Raw genomic sequence first — 21,383 nt, 5'->3', positions numbered from 1 at the left:
AGGAACAAATGTACATATTTTATACTGTACATGTAAACTATTATTATTGTTTGTACATTTTATTTCTCCTTTGAAAGTGTAAACTCCTAAAAAGAAATCAGGTTTATCTTTGCCTCTGTAAATTCCTGGAGGGCAGGGGCCACATATTGTCTTCATTTCCCACTGCTATGCACACAGAAGTTGTCCCTCAGGTCAAGGCAAGGGTTTGAATCAGGGAGAAGCAGCAGAGGAAAAAATTCTAGGAAAACCATCCACATAAAAGATAAAATAAGTGCATCAGTGTAAGGTTTTGTAGTTTTTAATTTTTAAAAATAGTAATATATTTGGGTGCATTAAATGCACTCACCCTTTATACAATCTTAACATCGTAACATGTTCAGTTTTTCTTCCAAAATTTTGCGTATTGTTCTACACTGAAGTCATCTCCAAATTCTGCCTCTTCTTTTCCCACTTCAACATACTTGGGATTCCGTTTGCGTAGTCTAATCTTTCTTTCCTCTGGCGACAGTGTGTCAATATCTACTGGCATCTGAAAGACATGAGGAAAAGCAAATGATGTAATTATTCAGCATAAAATCCTGAAAACTCAGAATCATAATCCTGAGGCAGAAGAGACCTTGGAAGCCATCTGGTCCAATTTGCACTGAAGCATGAATCCCTTCCACGTCATCCCCAGCAAAGTGTCTTCTGGCCTACCCCTGACAATTTCATTCCTGAAGGGAAATGTAATTAAATCCTCTGCTTAGCAAATTCTTATCAAGGCTCTATAAACCCCAGTATATTTAGCCTTTCTTCACACAATTTCTTTCCCATTTAGTTATTTTTTTTACCTTCCTCTTGATCCTCTCTAAGTACAAGACATCAAAATACAGTACAGACAACAACTGAATTCTCAGGGTGGCAAAGCCTCCGTGATATTTGAAATTTCAAAAACCTCATTAATTAGGTACTAATTTATGAATCAAATAAAAGATCTTCCAGCAGCAACTAGTTCTACAGTGCAGGAATTAATCTATGTTAGCTCTTTAGCCTGAGCTCATAAGCTTGTCATTAGCAGCATTTATTAGTGGGAGTTTATAAAGGGAGGTCTTGGATGACCCTGTTTGAGAAGATCAGAACTGTCAGTCATTAACTGCACGTATCAAGCACGGCCATTAAAGAAGAAAAACATTTTGTTATGAAGCAGTATTGAGCCAAGGCTTCCTTCTACGAGGTCACTATAAAGAAACAGAACTGATTTTTTAAGACAACACCCACACTAGAATTTATACATCCAATGGAATATAATCTTATTCATTTAACAAACATTAAGGGCCCACGACGTGTGCAGTATTGTTCTGGGTTATGTGGAGGGATGCAAAAATTACCTGTGTGACCCTGAACAAATGACTTAGCCTCTCTAGGCTTCCTTTTCCTCCTCTATAAAATGAGGGGGTTGAACTAGATGACCTCTGAGGTCCTTTTTGGCTCTAATCTATGATCTACATCTATGATTAATACTTATAATAAGTCATGGTTTTTACCGTCATAGAATTTATAGTCTAGCAAGGGGTTTGACGCACATACACATGCGTGTAATACAAAATATTACCTAACAAATGCATAAGTGTTATGATTGACTGGGAAGAAGCAGACAGAGCTTAAGGAAGCTGCCTGTGAGATGACCTTTAAAGGGTGGCTAGGGATTTCCTGGGCATAAGGAAGAGGCATCCAGGCATAGGGAATAGTGGGAATAAAGTCACGGAGACAGGAAAGCGTGAGAAATGGAAAGAATATGGCAACTGAAGGGCATCGCCTTAGTTCCAGCCCTTTACCACTATAAAAAAAAAGCTGCTAGAAAGATTTTTGTCTATCAGGTCCTTTTCCTTTTTTTAAAAAAACAACTCTTGGAGGTATGGACCCAATTGTGGTATCGCTGAGTCCAAGGAGATGCATCTTTTCATGACTGCTTCCAGACTGCTTTCCAGACTGGCCATGCCAGCTCACAGCTGCGGCAATAGTGCATTCGGGTGCCAGGTTTTTGCCCTACAACATTTGTCATTTTCCATTTTTGTCAACTCTGCCCGTCTCCCGGGCGTGAAGTAGGACATCACAGTGTCTTCAGTTGGCATTTCTCCAGTTATTAGTGATTTGCAGCATGTTTTCATATGGCTGTTGAGAGCTTGGATTTCTTCCTTTGAAAACTGCCTGGTCACATCCTTTGATCATTTATTGGCAGGTAATGACTGAACAGATTACAGTGTGTGAATATAATGGAGTATTGTTGTATCATAAGAAATGATAAAATGCAGAGGTCAGTGAAACCTGGGAAGACCCATATGGGCTGAGGCAGACTGAGGCAAGCACAACAAATTATACAATAACAATACTATAAAAACAAGCAATTTTGGAGGGCTTCAGAGTTCTGATTCCACAGGACCAATGAGGAAGCATGGCAACAACCTCTTAACAGAGAAGTGATTCAGACATAGCTAATGCAAGAAAAAGGTTCTGCTGGGGCAGCTAGGTGGCGCAGTGGACAGAGCACCTGCTCTGGATTCAGGAGGACCTGAGTTCAAATCTGACCTCACACACATAATACTTACTAGCTGTGTGATCCTGGGCAAGTCACTTAACTCCAACTGCCTTAAAAAAAAAAGGTTTTGCTTGCCTATGCATATTTGTCATAAAGGTTTCATTTTCTCTTTCCCAATGGTGTGAGGGGAGGGGATAGAAGAAAAAACGGATTTTTGTTCACTTAAAATAAATTTAATTTTTAAAAGGAAATATAGATATAGATATCAACAAAAAGAAGAGGCCAGTAGTATAATCTGGCCAGACCATTGTGTATGGAGACATAAGCAGTGTGAGATAAAGAAGAAACGTCTGGTGCCACCAAACTGTGGAGGATCCTCAATGCAAGGGTGAATTTGAATTCTATTCAGTAAGCAACAGGGAATCACCGAAGGGTTCTGAACAAAGGAGATACACACACAGATCTATGTAAAGGAAAATTAATCTAGCAAAAGTGTTAAAGGCAGCCTGAAGCAGGGAAAGAATGCAGACAGGAAGGTCAGCTAGAGTTTACAATGGTGGCAGAGTCACAGACTGAGTTGGAAGGAACCTCAGAGGTCCTGTGTTCTGGTGGTGTTCCATTCAAACAGAATCAGAAGCCACTGAAGTGTTCATTAGGCTCCCTGCAGGCAGGCAGGCCTTAGAAAACTACAGATTAACATCATCTGTTTTACTGTATTTTTATCTGCTATTGCTGTTTAGTCATATCTGATTCTCTGTGACCCCATTGGGGGTTTTCTTGGCAGAGATACTGGAGTAGTTTGCCATTGCCTTCTCCAGCTCATTTTACAGATGAGGAAACTTGGGCGAACAGGCTGAAGTAACTTGTCCAAGATCACACAACTACTAAGTGTCTGGGGCCAGATTTGAACTCAGAAAGATAAGCCTTCCTGACTCCAGGTCCAGCACTCTAACCACTGCGCCATCTGGCTGCCATATATTTATTTATTTTATTAAATATTTTTCAATTACATTAAAAAATTTTTTTTAAAACAATTTATTTTTAGTTTCATAAGATTTTGAGACTTAAATTTTTCCCCCTCCCTAAGATAGCATGCAATCTGATATAAGTTCTACTTCTACAATCATATTAAGCATATTTTCACATTAGTCATGATGTAAAGAATTAGAACCAATGGGAGGAACCAGGAGAAAGAAGAATCAAAACAACAAAAGAAAAGGAGAGCAAATAGTATGCATTTAATCTAAATGCGTTCCATCTGCATTTAGATTCCATAGATGCTTCTCTGGATGTGGATGAGCGTTTTCCATCATGAGTCTTTTGGAGTTGTCTTTGATCCTTGCATTGCTGAGAAGAGCTAAGTCTATCAAAGTCAGTCACTGCGCAGTGTGGTTACTGTGTACAATGTTCTCCTGGTTCTGCTCACTTCTTTCAATTACACTTTAATCTGGCTGGGCCACACTCAGGAACGTTGTGGGGCGCATATTCCACACCTCAATCTGAACAAGAATGTTTCCAACAACACCCCCAACAAGTGGTCCATCGGCCTCTCTTTGAGGTCCTCTTCCTGAGGCCGTCCACTAAATTCTAGACGGCTCCAATTGTCAGGGAGCTTTTCCTTCCCATTCTACCTAATTCTGCCTCTTGTCCCACTGTTCTGGGGCCAAGCAGAATGAGTGTAACCACTTCTCTACACAACAGCCCTCTGATTCCTGCAGACAGCTATCACACTCCTCAGTCTTCTCTCTTCTAGGCTAGACACCTCTCATCTTTCACAGCTCCTCAGATAGTGCATCCTCCGTCCTCCCACAATCCTGGTCTCACCTTCTTCTGCAGTGCTCCTGCTTACCTCTGTCTTTCCAAAAATGTGGTGCCCACAACCAAGAACAGTGCTTCTCCTGTCATGTGACCAGGACAGACCTCAGCAGAACGATCAGCTCCCTCATGCTGGGTGCTCTGCCTCTCTCCGTGAACTCAGAATGGCATTAGCTTTATGGTTGCCATGTCACACTGAGGACTTCAATAAGCGAGCTTGCCATGCCCTAAAGCCCCAGGCCTCTCTCAAAAGAACTCCTGTCTTCTTCATTCTAAATTTGTGAATTTATTTTTGAGCCCGAACATTGAAGGTCATGCTTATCTCTGTTAAATTTCTTTTTTATTCCACATCAGGTCACAGATACAACCTGTAGAGCATGGTCTTTGTATCCCTAGCAGCAAGTATAGGGTCTGTCACAAAGCAGGCACTTAATAAACACTCAATAATTTACTGGTTAATTTTCAGATCCTGAGTGTCATCAAACCTATCAGCTATCCTTCCCAGCTTTGTGCAATGTTCTAATTTAACAAGCACATCATCTATGCCTTTGTCTAAGTCATTGATAAAAATGTGGATAAGCATAGGGCCCAGTATAAATCTCTAAGTTATCATCGAGATGCCCCTCTACCTCACATTTCACAGCCAAACGCCCAGAAAAAAGTCACCTACACCCCTCCTCTGCCATTTCCTTTAATCAACCTCTTGCAATATGGCTTGAGACCCCAGCACCTAACTGAAACTGTTCTCTCAGGGCTTCCAATGATCTTATTTGCAATATGCTTTGGTCTAGGCTCAAACCTTGTACTTGACTTCTCCATAGCATGGACCCTGGAGGTCCCTCCTTCCTGCTGGATACACTTGGCTCCCTCAGTTTTCAGGATTTCTCCTGGTTATTCTTCTGTCTGACTTCTTAGTCTCCACTGCTGGATCATCCATGTCCTAGCCCTACCTGTGGGGTTAGAAGTCCCGTAAAGTTCTCTTGTATAATTATCTCATTATTTCAGAGATTTCATCGATTATCATCTTTATGTAAATAACTCCTAGATCTGGATAAACATCGTTTCATATTGAACACTAATTCTATATCAATAACTGCCTATTAGACATCAGAACAGTACAGCAGAAAAATGACCCCTGTGGAGCCACAGAACCTGGGTTCAAATTTGCCTCTGATGCTTTCTGCCTAAATCATTTCATTTCCGTGGGCTTCTGTTTCCTCATCTGTAAAATGAGGGCACTGGGAGAGACGGCCTCTGAGGTCCCTCTCAGCATAGAGCTATGAACCTATGCTCTTTAACTGACTGCTCTGCATGCACCTCCAGCTCTACATACCCAAAATGGACTTGTAAATTTCCCCCATAAACCTGCTCCTTCTGTTTCCAGGGAGGGGACAGCCACCTCAGAGAATCTCGGTTCTTCATTCTCCCTCCCTTCCCATATTTGACCAGTTGCCAAGTCTTATCAACTTGACCTCTTCCACATCACCTCCACATGTATTCCTTTCTCTCTATTCATACAACTATCACTCTTGTTCAGAACCTTATATTTCTCACCAGGAAGGAAACAGCCACCTCCTGACTGGACCTGCAAATTCTAGTCTCTCCTCATTCTAATATATCCTCCATTTGACAGCCAAAATAATATTCCCAAAGCAGAAATCTGAGCAGGTCATTCCCCTGCCCGAGAACCTTTGTTGGCTTCCTGCTTCTTCCAGGATAAAATGCAACCTCCTTTGCTTAACATTTAAAACCCTGCATGATCTGGCTCCAGCCTGCCATTCCAGGGTATTGCGTCTAGCCCCCCTCATATACCCTTAGTTCCAGCCAGACTGGCCTCCTTGCCATTCTTCAACTGTAGCTCTCCATTCCTGGCCTCCATGTCTTTTCACAGACTGCTCCCATGCTCCTTTCTGCTCCGTACCTTCTGGAACCTCTGTCTTCTTTCAAGGCCCAGCTCATGCACCATTTCCTACAGGAAGCCTTTCTTCATTCTTTTGTTAGTACATTCTCTCTCCTTCTCTAATTATCATGGATATATTTATCTGTTTTCATGAGGTATCCCCCAAGTAAAATGTAAGCTCCTAAAGGGTAGGGACTGTCTTCTCTTCTGTCTTTGTACCCCAAATCACAGCACAGTATTTTACACATAGTAGGCTCTTAATAAAAACTTTCTGGATTAATAGAAAAACAATTTTTAAAACTGAGTTTGTGCTCAGCTTCTTACTGTAAGGATCCGCCGAGGCTCCTTATATCTGATATGAATGGTAGATCCATCTTGCTTGACCAACATCACTGGATACAGTCGAGCATAAGCCTTCCTATGCACTCGAGTGAGGGAAGCCCGGTTGGAGTTGAGCTGGATGGAGGACGTATGCAGGTGATGTGAAGTGGGAAAACTAATCTTCACTAAATTCTGTTGTAGGAAGCTACAAAGAAAAGGTTCAGATGAGTCAAGGACATTCTCAGTCATTCAATGAAACTACTGTCAAACATTTACATTATACATAAAAAAATGACAAAGCCACGCAGATCTGTCCACCCATGTTAATAAGGCAATGCTGTTTAATCCTCACCAATAGGCCAGGGCAGGGGTGGGGAACCTGTGGCCTTCTAGGTCCTTGGGTGTAGCTTTCTGACTAAGTCCAAGTTTTACAGAGCAAATCCTTTTATTAAGGGGATTTGTTCTGTGAAGTTTGGATTTAGTCAAGGGCTGCACTTGAGGACCTAAAGGCCATATGTGGCTTCGAGGCCACAGTTTCCCCACCCCTGGGCCAGCGGCTTGAAGTTACAAAAATATCTCCTCACTCCCTTTATAGTACTTTAAAGTTTACAAAGTATTTTCTTCCTTATAACAACCTTGTCAGGTGGCTGGCACAAGGATCATTATCCTCATCTTACAGATGAGAAAACATAGATTCAGAAAGATAAAGTGGTTTGTACAGGTCATACAGCAAGTCACTGCCAGAGCTAGGATTCTGATTCAGATCTGCCAATCTCATTTAAAAAGAGGTGGAAGGAGCCAAGATAATAGAGGGAGAAAAGCATTTTTCCGAGCTCTTCCAATACAATTCTCAAAATAACTTTAGAAAGCATCAGACTGAATTCTGAGTGGGATGACCAACAAAAAGTCACAGTGAGCTACTTTCCCAGTCCAGGGAAGCTTAGGACAGAAAGCGAGGTCTGTGAACACTGGGCTGGGGGCTAGGGGCATCCAGGGCTGGGGGTAAGGGGACTGAACAGCTGGTCAGAAAGAGATCCTGGGGGCATGCCAAAAATAGGCACAGGACTAGGCACCATTTGGCAGTCCCTCTGTCCCTTACCAGCCCCGGGTCACAGTCCCAGGGCCAAGGGGAATGCATGTTGTCATAAGGCAGCGGGCATCTACCCGGCTAAGGACCAGGGTGCAGGCCAGGAGGGTAGTGACCAGAACTAGCCATGAGAGCAGTGGGAGGACATAAAAGACTGGGGCTCAGCCCGGGTAAGCAGAGCCTAGCTCTGATGTAGACTCCAAAGTCAAGAAAAGAGGCTGCAAAAATGAGCAAACACAAAAAGAACCTGTCCATAAAAAGCTATTATGGTGATGTGGAAACTCAAGCTATAAACTTGGAAGACAGATCTTCTGACTCTGAGGAAAGTGCTTGTTCCATCTACGAGCAAGCTCCTGGCCCAGGGCTTATACTTATATTGGCATTCCCTACAACACATAATACATAACACAGAACTGAGCTCTTGTTGGGTGTTCATTAGAGTGCCGACTGACCAACAAACCATGTTATTGTGTGCTATTGTGTACTTAGGGGACAACAGTCTTTTTTTTTTGGTTATGCAATGGGGTTAAGTGACTTGCCCAGGGTCACACAGCTAGTAAGTGTTATGTGTCTGAGGCTGGATTTGAACTCAGGTCCTCCTGAATCCAGGGCTGGTGCTCTATCCACTGCGCCACCTAGCTGCCCCGGGTAGTATTCTTTTTAAACACTGGTTGTTAGCAAAATGTGATTCTGAAGACACTTAAAATCAGCGTAGTTAAGTTGCAGTAAACAGAACTAACCAACCCCATTGCTGGAAAATAAGAATGACTTTCAGTTATGAAAACTGATTAGTTTTTGACTCTTCCAGGGGTTACTTATGGGTAATAAGGATAAAAGTTTTTGTATATGGACAGACCAGACCTCAACAGAAGCTATTTTGGTAAAGGATAAAGTTAAGCTGCATTAATCCCCAGGGGCATTAATAAGATGGAGGGCAGGACTGAGCACACCTGAAATTACAGAGATTCTGAAGCAGTTAAAAAAATTTTCTTTTAAAGTCTTAGTGTTTACTCATTTTCTTGGTGTTGAATTATGCCTATACTTGCTTTACACTCAAGGGAAGGTGTAAGAATAGTGTTAATGCAAGGATTTAAAAAACTGACTGATTAAAGTGAAACCTCTTTCTTGGGCTTCCAAAGACCTCTCAACACATCTCATCTCCACCACCTGGCATTTTCAAAGGCTCTCCAAGTTACCCATGAGACAAGAAAAAGAAGAGTTTTAAAAATCTTTAAATGTTTCTGAAACTGCCATCTGATTCTGACAGATTCTTCAAGTTTTTTTTTTCTCCACTCAACTAATAAATATCTGAGTGCCTAGTATATGCAGGTACTGTGGGGGACATGAAAAATCAGTAAGGCGTAGTCTCTACCCTTGAAGATCTACATTTCTGGCAGAAGAGGTAAGATATAAATACACAAAAAACTTTAAAATATAAGTTAACAAGAAGCAAGAGATATAACTGGGGGGGGAAGGGCAAAAAGCTGCAGGAGATGAGGAAGCCTACAGGGAAGAGGTGGGGTCTTTGTATCACATTTAGGACTTAGACAAAGAAAATGGCATTTATACAGGGCAAACAACGTGAGCAAATGGATATGAAGCGCTCCTGAAGTAGTGAGTAAACTTGTACTGGAGGAATGGTATATTTATGGATGGAAGCAACACAGTAGGTATGGAAGAACACCAGACTTGGAGTCAGAAGCCCTGGACTGAAAACATGAAATTCTTCCATGTTTTAAGCTGTGTGACTATGGACTTTCCTCCTCTGAGATGAGGTTTCTTCACTTATAAAATAAGGATACTCACACCTTACTGGGTAATACAGGGAAAGTATTCCTCAAACTTTAAATGTGAGCTGCTATTGTTATCAAGTTGTTCTAACAGTGGATGATAAAGCTGGAAGGGTAAATACAGAAAATTTTCTGAATAATTAACAAAAACAGATAACTCTACAGGAAAAGGAAGTACTTGTCCATGGTTTAATACTCATATGATGGTAGAGCTTTGTGCTTACCAAATCACTCTTCTCACAGCTGCCATTCTTGTCCCTGGTATGGTTCAAGTAGCTCATGAGATGGAGGCCCTCTTCACACAGCTGTCAACTGAGCCTCATCACATCCAAAGCACCAAAATATTAACTGATGTATACTTCAAGTGCAATCTGCAGCCCAACAAAATGAGACATCTTTTCTAGCTGAGTCATTCTTTTAAAATTATCTCTATCTAAAAACCATAAAATGAAATACCTTCCACCTGCACGCCACCAACCTTTTCAGTCACATAGCTGTTAGGCAAGGGGTCAGACTCTCCCAGACTCATATGTTAGATAGTTTGGGAAACATTGATTAGAATGTCATTAAGGGGGGCAGCTAGATGACACAGTGGATAGAGCATCGGCCCTGAAGTCAGGAGAACCTGAGTTCAAATCCAGCTCAGACCAAACACTTGACACTTATTAGCTGTGTGACCCTGGGCAAGTCACTTAACCCCAATTGTCTAAAAGCAAAAAAAAAGAAAAAAAGAAAAAAAAGACTGTCATCAAGGTATCGCTAAAGTTTTCAGGGGGCTCAAAGGGCTGATGAACTGTACATTGCTTGGTCACTAGTAAATAAACTGACAAGTACTCAAGATTTCAGAGTTACAAGGGACCTTATAGATCATCTAATCTAAATCCATCATTTTAGAGATAAGGAAAGTGGGCCCTAGAACAAGGGTTCTTAACCTGGGGTCTGTGAATCTGAATAGGGAAAAAACAAAAAATAAAAAAACCACATTTTTATTTTCAATAATCTCTAACTGAAATTTAGCATGTCTTTCAATTATGAATTAAAAAAAATTATTCTGAGAAGTATATATAGGCTTCACCTAGACTGCAAAAGAGATCCATGACATACAGAAAAAAGTTAAGAATTCCTGCCTTAGAGAGTCAATTTAATTCAACCATTCTGGAATCAGAAAGATGTGGGTTCAAATCCTGCCTCTGACCCATACTGGCTGTGATTCTAAGCAAGTCACTTAAACTCTTAGTGCCCCCAAGACACTCTCTAAGGTATTAAGTTGTAGAGAAGATGCTGATCTTAACTGAAAAAGGGGATTTCCTTACCAGGAATTCCCTACTTATCACCCCCCCCCCAAATAGATATAGCTCTATCTACCTATTATCTATATTAAGTACTAGGTGTTCAGGAAACAGACAAAAGTGAAACAGTCTGTACCCTCAAGGAGGGGAAGAAACTGGGGGGGATAACAACATGTAAGATAAGTAAATACACAATAATTTCTATGGGAGAGACTCTAAGGACTGGGGAAATCCAGAAAGGCCTCTTAAAAGGTGGTAGCACTTGAGGTACCTTTGAGGGAAACTAGGGCTTCCAAGAGGCAGAGGAAGGGGCCTATTCCAGGCATGGGAGACAGCCCGTGCAGAAGCATTAATAAGGAACTATGTACAAGTAGCAAAGTTTGGCTGGATGTTAGAATTTCTAAAGCGACACTCCACAATGTGAAGGGGTTTAAATGCCATATAGAGGGGCCTGCACTTTATCCTAAAGGAAACAGGCACCTACTGAAGCTTCTTGAGAAGGGGAATGACATGATCAGACCTGTCCTTTAAGAATGTCAATTTAGCTGCTTTGTGGAGGATGGATTCTAGAGGCAAAAAATTTGAGACAGCGAAGCCAATGAGGAGACTACCGCAATGGTCCATGCAAGAAGCAGTAAGAACTCACAGGGTGCTTGCAGTATGAACAAAAAACTGGAAGTGACTTGCCTAAGGTCACACAGCTAACAAGCAGCAAAACTGGGATTCAAACCCAGTTCTGACTTCCAGGCTTGTGCTAGTTTCACTACACCCGGATGACAACAGACTTTTAAAAATCTGTTACCAGAAGGCGAGGGCTGAATCTGCACAGTGCTTGGCGGCAAGGTTTCTCCCCAGAGTTCAGCAAAGAACTCTGTATTCCCTCCCAAGGACGCTGTCACTACACCCCCAGAGCCACAAGTTCAAGCTGGCCCAAGGGCACAGAACAGGCGGCGGCGGCCAATCTCAGAGCAAACCAGAAGGAACCTAAGACGAAGAGGGTCTCCTGCGAGGGCTCAAGTAATCCCTCCTTACCCCAGCTCCCGGGCCAGGGAGGCTCCTACGGCCTGGATGCTCGGGTCACCACGTCTGCAGGGACACAACACCGGAGCCGGGTCGGGTTTGCATCGGCAGCTGAAGGACCGTATGCACTGCCAGGGCCTGCTCCCTCCCCCGCCCCTCGCGAAGGGGAGCGAGGCCTTGGGGCCGGATCAGCCCCGGGGCTTCCTGGGCGTCCCTCTCCGAGTCTCCCGGCCATCCACGCGGCCTCAGGCCGTGAATCGTGCCGGAAGTGCGGACCACGGCCGCCGAACTACCTACCTCCTGGGGCTGCGGTGCGGAAAGCGTCCGGGAGACGCTCGGAGCGCCACCGAAACGGGAGGGGCGGCCTCGGGGGCTACGCAGCAGGGAGGCTCGCACACCGGGGGCATAAGGTCGCGAGCGCCGCGTCCGCGTCGCCTCGCAACGGCGCGTGGGGATGACGCAAGAGGGGGCGGGGCCGCGCAACTCGTTCCTCGGGGTCCGCCTTCATGAGCTGGCGCGTCTGGCAGAAGCTGGCTGCTGTAGCGGGGATAGCTACGGCCTCCGCCTCCACCGTCGGAGCCCGGGCGGCAGGTGAGGCGACGAGGAGCGCGAGCCGGGACGGACGTCCGGAGCCTGGTGCCTCTCCTCTCCGCTCCCGCCGCTTTCCAGGAGCCGTGCTGAAGCGACGGGAGCCGGGAGGGGACAGGCAGGGTCTGAGGAGACGGAGCTCGAGGACGGGAGCCGGGACGGGACACAGGCGCCCCGGGGGCTGAGAGCCGCCGCTGTTCGCAGTCGCGTGGGGGTACCTGGGGGCAGGGGACTCACGTTGCCATAAAGGCCGAGTCCCGGGTCCCCCGAAGCCCGGGCCCTCAGCCCTGCGCTGTCCCCACGCCCTCCATTCCCCGTGGCCGCTGGGAGGGGGGCGTGAAACTTGTGCCCGAGTCGCGTGGAGCTTCCTGCCCGCGGGTCAGGGGCTCTCAGGCTTTCCATCCTCGGCTACCCCCTGGCGGAGGACTGTCAGGTGTGACTCACCAGGCACGGCTTCCCTCCCTTGATGAAGCCCTTCGTGGTGGTCATCATGCCCCTAGTTATCTGGCCTTATAGCCCCGGCGCTTTGAGTGCTGTGTGCTACTCTCGACTGAGGTCTTTTTACATAATGAGCGAGCATGTATTAAGCGCCTACTGTGTACTCCAAGCACTGTACTGTGTGCACTGGGGATACAGGAGGAAGAATGAAATTTTTTTGTAAAGGCAGTTGGGGTTAAGTGACTTGCCCAGGGTCACACAGCTAATAACTGTCAAGTGTTTGGTCTGAGGGCGGGTCTGAACTCAGGTCCTCCGGACTTCAGGGCCGTTGCTCTATCCACTGCGCCACCTGGCTACCCCCAAGAATGAAATTTAAACAACGTTTAACTTAATTCGGTCTTCTTGTTGTTATTTAAAGCAACCATATTTCTGCTGGATTTAACCTGAAGGAAGTTTCTCTAAATTTTGCTTTGCTTTGTGGTTATTTTGTATTGGGAAAGATTCAGTTCAGTTCAACTAATGGTAACTAAGTGTCTTATGTGAGCAAGGACTTAGACTCTGTGAGAGCGGGAGTGGAATCAAAGAAGTACCCATCAGTGGTTGTCCATTCCTTGCTTAGAGACCTTCAGTGAGGTGGAACCCGCTGAACTAGGTGCCTGTTCCTCTTTTGAGCAGCTGTTCTTATTAGAATGTGCATCCTAACGGCAAGACTAAATGTGCCTCAGGATCACTTCTACCCATTGTCCTTGGTTTTGCCCTCTGAAATGAAACGGAACAAACCACTCTTTCCTCCTAATGCTATCCTTTCAGCCACTAAAAATCGTTGTCATTCCCTCCCTGAGCCTTCTCTCATCCAGGTAAACAATCTCAGCGCCTTCAGTCGGACTTCATATGGTCCAGGGCTGGGGTGAGGCAGACCCTCCTTGCTCTCTGGGTCTATTAAAGCCTCTGGACAAATGCACAAATAACTGATATAATGCAAGTGCCCAGGCAAAGGGCTATAAGAAATATGAGAACAGAGTTTCCTTTTACCTGGATGAGCAGGGTCGGGCAGAGGAGAACTTCATATAGGAATTGAAACCTGAGATGGACCTTGAAGGTAAGGGGGAGAATTAAAAAAGAAGAGAGAGCGCTGGAGTGTCCATTCATTCTAAGAATCTTAGGATGATATGAGCAAAGATGTAGAATTAAGAAAGGGTAAAATTTGTGAGAATAGTATTATGAGGTAAGACAGATTGGAGTCAAGTTGTGAATGGCCTTGAATGCTGTAATTAGGGGTTTATAACAGCAATACATGTGGTTTACAAAGTGCTTTTATCTATACTGCTTCATTTGTGTGATTTTTTTCCCCCCATAGTCTGAAGGATGAATTTTAGAGGGAAGATAATGGAGGCAATAGCCAGTTGGGAGATGATTACAGTAGTTTAAGTAAGAAGAGATAGAGCCTGAATAAGGGTAGTATCTGTAAGAATGGAGAAGAGGGTATTAGAGGCAAGTAATATCTTGGAAGTAGAATCAGTAGGATATAGCTGATTAAATGTAGAGGAAGAAGTATAGGGAAGAGCCAAAGAGAACCCCAAGGATTCAAGTTTGAGGGATTGGGAAGATTGTGGTACCCACAACAGAAATAGAGAAGTCAGGCAAAGAGAGGTTTTAGGGGACAGAGGCCAAGCTCATTTTGGGTCACCTTAACTTTGAGGTGCTGGTAGCAAATTCAGGTGAAGATGTCTAGTGGACAGTTGGAGATTCAGGACTGAAGCCCTGGGGAGATTTAGGGTAGAGATACAGGATTAGCCATGTCCTTATTTAGTAGTTGTCCCCTGTTAATTTGGTCATGCTTCAGATGCCCAGCCTCTCTCCTCTAAGCATCAACCCTTAAAACTGGGAAGTACCCAAAAATAGTTTGATGTTTGGGGATAGGAAAAAGAGCTGCTGATTGGGAAGAGAAGCTGAAAAGGGAATAGATTGTAAAACAAGTTAAAAGCAGTTTCTTCGTCTTTCTCAGTTCCCCCTCTAACCCATTCCCTTCAATCTGATGTGGGAACAATAGGGAAAACTTTTTTTGGAAAAGAAATGCCATTCTTTCTTCTTTCCTGAGCTGAGTTGATCATCGTGGTGGTCATAGGAGCAATAGGAGGGTTGAGGTTGGTAGTGAATAAACTTGTCTTACTTTCATTTTTGGTTTGATAAAAGAACACGCAGTGCTGAAAAATGTACCTTCTTTCCTATGCAAAGATATAGCTTATTATTTGTTAAAGTTTTATTATTACCCTTTTGTTTTTACACCAAAATTAATTCTCTTTAATCAATTCCTGTTCCCCCAAATCATTCCTTAACATGAAATCTACAAAATGAAATCCTCCGTGACATGAAACTGACAAAATCCTAACATGAAAAACAATTAGGCAAAGCCAACCGAAAAACAACCAGATCTTATAGTATATGCTCTTCAAAAACCAGTTGTGGTTTACTATCCTATATCACTATGTGTACTGCCAAAGGTCTTTATCACTCAAAACCAATAAGTTGAAAAAACAACTCCTCCCTAAACCCTATCCTGCCCTCTCAATACCTATTTCCTCATTCTCCCTAGGCCCCTGAACTCCTGAAAATTCTTATACTAAGCTTCTCATATAGTGCAAGTCTGGGCAGTAGAAAATGTAGATGTTTTACTGGTCTCCAATATAATTTGGGTTAGGACACATTGCTTTGATCTAAGAAACTTTAGAACATACAATGTCAGAGCTGGAAGTGTTTTTTAAAAAATTTATTTATTTTTAGTTTGCAAGATTCACTTCCATAAGATTTTGAAGTTTTTAATTTTCTTCTCCTCCCCAAGATGGTGTGCGATCTGATATAGGCTCTACTTATACATTCATATTAAGCATATTTTCCCAGTAGCCATGATGTAAAGAAGAATTAGATATAACAGGAGGAACCATAAGAAAGAAGAAACAAAACAAAACAAAAGAAATGGAGAGCAAATAGTATGCTTCCATCAGCATTCAGACTCCATCGTTATTTCTCTGGGTGTGGACAGCATTTTCCATCGTGAGTCTCTTGAAGTTGTCTTAGATTCTTGCATTACTGAGAAGAGCTAAATCTATCAAAGTTAGTCATTGCACAGTGTGGTTGTTTACTGTCAGCACTGTTCTCCTGGTTCTACTCATTTCACTCAGCATCAGTTCATATACATCTTTCCGGGTTTTTCTGCCTGCTATTGTTTCTTATAGCACAATAGTATTCTGTTACATTCATGTACCACAACTTGTTTAGCCATTCCCCAGTTAATGGGCATTCCCTCAATTTACAATTCTTGGCCACCACAAAAAGAGCTGTTGTAAATATTTTTGTACATGTGGGTCCTTTTCTCATTTTTGTGATCTCTTTGGGATACAGACCTAGAAGTGGTATTGCTGGGTCAAAGGGTATGCACAGTTGTATAGCCCTTTGGGCATAGTTCCAAAATGCTCACCAAAATGATTGGATCAGTTCACAGCTCCACCAACAATGCATTAATTAGTGTTCCAATTTTCCCACATCTTCTCTAACATTTATCATTTTCCTGTTTTGTCATGTTAGCCAATCTGATAGATGTGATGTGGTACCTCAGAGTTGTTTTGATTTGCATTTCTCTAATCAATAGCGATTTATTTATTTTTTTAATGAATTTATTTTGATTTATCAACAATCACTTCCATATGCTTTTGAGTTTAAAATTTTTCTCCCCCTCCCTCCCCATCCCTCTCCCCAAGACGGCGCACAATCTGGTATAGGCTATTCTTGATCTCTCATAGACTCATTAGCTTCCACTTGCCCAATTCTAATTTTTAATGAGTTGTTTTCTTCGATTAGATTTTGTACCTCCTTTTCCATTTGGCCTATTCTACTTTTTAAGGAGTGGTTTTCTTCAGTGTGCTTTTTTTCCATTTGGCCAATTGTATTTTTTAAGGACTTGTTCTCTATAGTTAACTTTTTTCCTTCCTTTTCCAAGCTATTGACTCTATCTTGCATACCTCTCATTTCTTTTCCCAATTTTTCTTCCATCTCTCTTATTTGACTTTTAAAGTCCTTCTTGAGTTCTTCTAAGAAGGCTTTTTGGGCTTGAGACCAGTTCATATTCCCCTTTGAAGTTTGACAATATTGTCCTCTTCTGAATTTGTGCCTTAATCTTCCCTGTTTCCATAATAAGAATCTATGGTCATTGTACATTTCTGCTTTTTGGTCATGGTGTTTGTCTATTTCCTGACTTTGAAAAAAAGTTGAGCTCTCCTGCTGGAGTGCAGGAGGTAGTGACCCAGGCTTCTTGGGCCGGGAGCCTAGGACCTGGTCACTGGCTTTGTGTGCTGGGGTCTCAGGTGCTGGCAGTTGGAGGCTGTAGGTTTTGGCAGTTTACCTGGTGTCAGTAACAGGGTGGGGGTGGGAAGTCTGGCCCCTGGGTGATGCTTGATCACCCAGGCCTTGCACTTGTGTGGTTGGCTGCTGAAGGATGTCTGTCAGCCTGGAGCTTTGCCTCCTGGAGTTGTGCTTCCCAGAGTTGTGCTGAGGCACCAGGAGATTTGGCTGCTGGAGAATGCCATAGCATGTGGCTTTCCAAGCTGGTGTCTACCAGTTCCTCTGCCTGTACTGAGGAGCTCAGGGTCCTGATGTTAGTGTTTGTCTGCTCTACCACCCTGGGGCTGAGGATCTCCCCTGGTACGCTGAGGTGGGGCTTGCTGGCACACCTTTTATCCTGTACTGCTCTCCCTCCCCCAGAGTGAGAGGGGCCTTTCTTGTTAATCTCCCGAGCTTCCTGGGCTATAAGACTGCTGCACCCTGTCTTTCTGCTGGTTCAGCTGTTCCTGGGTTTTTCCTGGAGCGATATTTTCTGGACTTTCAGAGGTCAATAAGGGAGGGTAAGAGTGACTTACTTCTTACTCTGCCATCTTGGCTCCCCTGGAAGTCTTTAGAACATAGAATGTTAGAGTTGGAAGGCACCCTACAACAGACTGTTAGAACTGGTAGTTATAACAAGTAATATAATGGGGGGAATACTGGTTTTGGATCCTTACTACCTTGGTGACCTTGGGTAAGTGAGTTAAACTTAATGGGCCCAAGTTTCTTTACTATGGATAGGTTGGAGTAGATCTTTTCTAAAGTGTCTTCCAGCTAAAAACCTCATCCCATGAGGACTTTAAGTCAATACCCTCCTATTGCAGATGGGTAAATCACAGCCTAACCCACTCGTGCGTAGAATCTGATAGGTAATAGATCTGTCATTTACCCTAAGAGAGAATCTGTTTACCTGAAGTACATTTTGGTACTTGTGGTTATATAACACTGTGGCTTCTTTCCATGATATAAACCTCATGATACTGTGCATACCCCCAACCCCTCACCCCACATACTATATTCCATCCGGGACACTGGCCTCCTTGCAGTTCCATAAACAACAAACTCCATCTCCTGACTCTAGGTATTTTTTCTGACTGTTCCCTGTCCCTGGAATGCTCCTTATCTCAGCCTCCTGGCTTCCTTCAAGTCTCAGCTAAAATCCCAACTTCGGAAGAAAGCTTTTCCCAGCCCCTCTTAATTCTAGTGCCTTCCCTCTGTCAGTTATTTCCTATTATCCTGTATGGAGCTTTTTTGTACATGGTTATTTTCATAGTCACCCCCATTAGATTGTGAGCTTCTCAAGGGCAGGGGCTATCTTTTGTCTTTCTTTGTATCCCCAGAGCTTAGCACTATGCCTGGCACATTGTAAATGCTTAATTAATGCATATTATAGTTTCCTGAATGACTATGACTATGTTGCTTCTCTGTAGGAGTGGTTTAGGAGTATGGGTAGGGTTTTTTCCCCTGGCCTCTGGGCTCCATGGTTACATTTCCCTAGCACGTACTTTATTTTGGCTTAGGATAGGTTTGAGAACTGTCCCTTTGCAGCTAAACAGTCCATAGGAAATTTGAGAAAAAAATAAATGCCAAGCTGTGGGTTACCTGCAGTGTCGTTGAAGACAGCACTGGGAGAAGGCATCTGTGTGCTCTGGGCAAGTTTGAAAATTTCACCCCTATGGGTTACTGTTAATTCAATTCAATAAACATTATTAACTGCCTACTGTGTCCAGGACCATATGAACCCTAGGGAACTTACAATCTTACATAGGGGTAGGCTATATATAAATATATGTCTACACATACACACACACAAACACACATACACATATATACACACATATATGTATGTATGTATATATGCTAGAAGATAGGATGACAGGGGGCAAAGGAGAGTTCGCTTGGCCGGGAGATCAGGAAAGGCTTCATGAAAGAAGGAACATATAAGTTGGGCTTTGGATGAAAAGAAAACTTTGAAGAGTCAAAGAAGAGAAAGGAGTTAGTTCTAAACACAGAGGACAGTTTCTTAATGAGGTAAAAGAGGTTGGGATTAAATTAGTGAACAGCAGATAGTTCAGTATGGCTAGAATGTGAAAATGTGAAGTATGACTGGAAAGGTCAGGTCAGGGAGAAACAGATTCAGATCCGTTTCTTAGGTCCTGGTTTAAAAGTTTTGCCCATGGGCAATGGCTTATAGCATCAGCAAAGATGGGGCATGATAACTAGCTATGTGTCAATTTAGGATTCACCCAATTGTCACTCACCCACAGGATGAGAACCATAGAGATACCAAGGTTTTCCTACTTGCTCCCCAAGAGGCTACCATGCTCTCCAGGCAGGCAGGCAGAGGCCATTGGTACCTGTTGGCCCAGTTCCTTTTTGGAGTAGGCTGCAAGGAATAGTGGGTTGGTTGCAATGCTGAAGGGTCAAGAAAATCGAAATAGATGACATACCAGGATATGAGGGCCTTGAAGCCCGAGGTCAGGCCTACCTGAGGTAGTAAAGCTTTTCCCATTTTCTTGCCCTGTTATGATTTGGGGACTGGCTTCCTAGGGCTGCCTCTGTCTTGGGTGGGCCTAGTGGCTTACTACACCTGCCAGATGTTAACATCTTTTTATTCCTAAATTGGTCTCTTGGTTATGAAATTCCTTCAAGAGTAGCAGGGTTTGTTGTATGTCTCCCCCCTCCCCCCCAACACACATATACTATTTAGGGAGAAGGGCATTTCAGACAAGGAAGGCAATCAGGAGCCTCACGTGGCCAAGGGGTTAGGTGAGGGGGGAGAAGAAAGGAAGGGAAGGGTGTCAAATGGAAGACTTTAAAAAGAGTTTGGAATTGAAATTAGGCATTACTGTAGGAGCATCCCTTTGTCCTTTTCTTCTGTGTATTTTATCTTTGATGGGAGAATTGCAAGGTAGGAACCATGTCTTGTGTACTGAAGGCCCTTCTAGCATTATTTTATTAGAAGTGCTTAGTATATTCTGACTTGTCTACCTTCTTCCTGAAATTGCTTTACTCCACTGGGCAAGTCAGTGGGAGTTGGCTTTGAAGTGAATGACTTTTCCTTCACATATTCTCCTGCCTGCCTTCAGCTGACTTCATGTTTGTGTCACCCCTGTGATGTCCCTTTTTATAAAGCACAGCATAATAAAAGCTCACAGCTACAAAGAAGTTTCTCTCAAATAGTCAAACATTGATTGAGGCCTGTTCTCTTAGGGCCTCCACTAAAGGGCCCCGTTGCTTTATCCTGACGTGATGGTGACCTGAATTGAAGTGTACACGGGCTCATCGCCAGAGAGCTGGCCACCAGATTAGTTTTTTCAGTCGTATCCACTCAGGCAGTTGTCTGTAAGGTGTGGATGAATTGCTCTCTACCCTGGTAGAGTTCTGACAAATAACACTGAAATCCTGCATCCTTAAAAGAGTAGTACTGTGTGATGAAGGCACTTCTAGGCAATGTTCGGAGTGCAAAGAGTGTGACTGCTGTGCTCAAGGAGTTTGCAGTCTGGTCAGAGATATATAAAGTATATACATTTGCTAAAGCAGCTACTGATAACTTAGTGACAAATGGATGACAACCACCAGGTACCTTCACTACTGGATATGACAGTGGGCCTTCTAAAGTTAGCCCAGAAAGTTCAGATTCTGGCAGGGCTTACCAAGGTGTGTAGATATGAAGAATAGGCCTAAGTTTGCCTGTCATTCCAGGACCACAGATCACAGATTTAGAGCTGAAAGAAGAGATCTTAGAAGTTGAGTCCCGTCCCTCGTTTTATGAAGGAGGAAACTGAGACACATCAGGGTTAAGCGACCTGCCCAGGATAATACCTACAGTGTCTGAAGCAGAATTTGAATCTCAGTCTTCTTAAGTCCCACGTCCAGTGCCCCCTCTACACTGCCTCTTGTAGCCCTGCCTCTCTAGGTGTGCAGAGCAAAGAGGCTCATCACCAGAAGGTTGCTCACCAGAGTGTGAATTGTTTTGCCACAGTAACTCTGCCAAAGCATAGGGGAGATGGACCACCCATACTAATGAAATCACAGATCCTGGAAGAATTAAGGAAGTCAAATCCTAAAATTCACTGACCACCACGTGGAGACCCAGTGGTCATCTTCCTTGGAGGATTCTGAGGATACTTGAGATTTTCGGGGCCTCAGAGTCCTCATTCTGAACAGTATAAGCGACCCTGGAGATCATTTAGTCCAGCCTTGTGATTTGCATCAGTATTCTTCAATGGAAGAAGTACCTACA

At 43.6% G+C, this 21,383-nt stretch overlaps 2 protein-coding genes across 4 annotated transcripts in view; one reads left to right on the top strand and one right to left on the bottom strand.

Annotated features, from left to right (window-relative positions):
- Positions 1 to 282: 282 nt before the first annotated feature.
- MRPL55 (mitochondrial ribosomal protein L55) lies at positions 283 to 12,727 on the bottom strand. Its single transcript, XM_078151697.1, has 4 exons — positions 12,628 to 12,727; positions 12,035 to 12,557; positions 6,555 to 6,756; positions 283 to 529 (listed from the first exon to the last, which is right to left on the bottom strand). Exons 1-4 carry the CDS (start codon positions 12,725 to 12,727, stop codon positions 377 to 379), a joined length of 978 nt encoding a protein of 325 aa, XP_078007823.1. The 3' UTR covers positions 283 to 376.
- Positions 12,244 to 21,383, top strand: part of GUK1 (guanylate kinase 1) — a 46,354-nt gene continuing 37,214 nt past the window's right edge. The window contains exon 1 of one of the 3 annotated variants that reach the window (XM_020999140.2): positions 12,244 to 12,328. In XM_020999140.2, coding sequence (XP_020854799.1) covers positions 12,244 to 12,328 — 85 coding nt within the window. Of the gene's footprint in view, positions 12,329 to 17,689; positions 17,832 to 21,383 lie in introns of those variants that run through there. The other 2 variants (XM_020999142.2, XM_020999141.2) reach the window with 2 other exon arrangements.

Source organism: Phascolarctos cinereus, unplaced genomic scaffold, assembly GCF_003287225.1.
Source record: "Phascolarctos cinereus isolate Bilbo 61053 unplaced genomic scaffold, phaCin_HiC Scaffold_4;HRSCAF=312, whole genome shotgun sequence".
NCBI lineage: Eukaryota > Metazoa > Chordata > Mammalia > Diprotodontia > Phascolarctidae > Phascolarctos > Phascolarctos cinereus.
The sequence above is the reverse complement of the archived record's forward strand: the minus strand, read 5'-3'. Positions and strand labels throughout refer to the sequence as shown.